This window comes from Aquarana catesbeiana, linkage group LG06, assembly GCF_042186555.1.
Source record: "Aquarana catesbeiana isolate 2022-GZ linkage group LG06, ASM4218655v1, whole genome shotgun sequence".
In the NCBI taxonomy this organism is placed as follows: domain Eukaryota; kingdom Metazoa; phylum Chordata; class Amphibia; order Anura; family Ranidae; genus Aquarana; species Aquarana catesbeiana.
In genome coordinates, this window is record NC_133329.1 from 4,827,766 (window position 1) to 4,829,445 (window position 1,680).

The 1,680-nt window shown below is 38.7% G+C and overlaps 1 protein-coding gene across 1 annotated transcript; it reads right to left on the reverse strand.

Annotated features, from left to right (window-relative positions):
- Window positions 1-202: 202 nt before the first annotated feature.
- LOC141147411 (taste receptor type 2 member 40-like) lies at window positions 203-1,108 on the reverse strand. The gene has a single exon (XM_073634645.1). The coding sequence runs from the start codon at window positions 1,106-1,108 to the stop codon at window positions 203-205; it is 906 nt and encodes a 301-aa protein (XP_073490746.1).
- Between the last annotated feature and the right edge of the window lie 572 nt (window positions 1,109-1,680).

Below are 1,680 nucleotides of genomic sequence, written 5' to 3' on the forward strand. Positions count from 1 at the left end.
TGCTACACCAGTGACAATGATCCCCAGGACAAACCAAGAGGGGGAATGACCCAAGTGAGGAACACAGACAGCAATTTGAACAAGGCAAGAGATATAACCTTTCCACACTCCATACAAAGCAAAAATCTATCACTATCACACTATCAAACCAAAAGGTTATAGTATATATATTTAAACATTTAAGTTAAAGATCCTCTATATTTTAGGTCTCTGTGTTCTGGCTTCTGGTCCAGAATCTTCTCAGAATGATCCTTCTCAACTTGTTGCTGGCCTGGAAGATGACGGCAGCCTCCACCGGTGGAGATAATATTTGTAAATTCCAACAGACTGCTGGGAATGTTTGGGAATTTTGAAAAAAAACGTCCAGTTGAGACATGCAGAAGAATGTGGAAATGAGAAGTAAGAAGAAGATTGTCCTCAGTGCAGTGACATGAGCCTGAAGATTTGGACGTGTTGATCCAGAGTCATTATTCTTCACCCTCCAGACGTGTCTGAGCAGAAAGGAGGAAGTGAGGACCAGGCACAGAAGACTAAGGCAGAATGGCAGAATGATGCCTAGGAAGTTTGCAGGCACACGATAGGAAAATATTTCATGGAACATTTTACCAGAGTCTTCTGTTCTGTTCTCAGAAGGCTGGATACTTTCTGCATTGACAACTAAGGAGCCCGGAACTCTCACAATGAACATCCCAAGTGCTGTCAGGAATAGAAGTTGATTCAGGAAATTTGACACAATTCTCTTTAACCAGATGAAGAACCCATAGCTGAGGTTGGTGATGCTGGTACAGTAATGAGCCGAGAGCCAGAAGGTCAACCAGAAGTTATAATACATTAGGACGTAAAGTGATGTGTTCAAAAATCCACTTAATTCTTTAACAGATAAGAATGCCCAACACAAGACATAGATCATTCCCTCTATACTCAGCACACACTGGAGGAGAATATTCACAATCCCCTTAGCCAGAAAGATCACATCAGTGGGACTCAACTTCCCTTTCTTTCTGATGATGTCCAGGTTACCCATCACAATACAAGTGTTAGAAGGGATTGCCAAGCCGAGTCCCAAGACTGAAGAGACTAAAATAGATATAGAGTCCGGAGACAACATGTTGAGGTTTGGTGTGATCTCCGGACAGAGATGACGGGACACATCCAGTGAAAGCAGACAGAATGATATATTTAGAGTTGGAATTATGGAAAAAGCCTTCAGAGATCCGTCTCATGAGTGACTTTGCATAAATGTGATGGATTTCATTTCAATGCCGACACCTAAAGCACCGAGCAACCCGTGTAATACAATCTCTGACTCATTTCCATTATACAGAAATAGATAACCACTTCAGAACTGGCAGCTTTATGTCTCTTATTGACTATTATATACACTCAGCACTATGATTATTATATACACTCAGCACTATGATTATTATATACACTCAGTACTATAATTATTATATACACTCAGTATTATGACTATTATATACACTCAGTACTATGATTATTATATACACTCAGTACTATGATTATTATATACACTCAGTACTATGATTATTATATACACTCAGTACTATGACTATTATATACACTCAGTACTATGACTATTATATACACTCAGTACTATGACTATTATATACACTCAGTACTATGATTATTATATACACTCAGTACTATGATTATTATATA

Bases quoted from the DNA above. Each gene is read 5' to 3' on its own strand.
- LOC141147411 (XM_073634645.1), bottom strand. From the start codon at position 1,108: ATGTTGTCTCCGGACTCTATATCTATTTTAGTCTCTTCAGTCTTGGGA.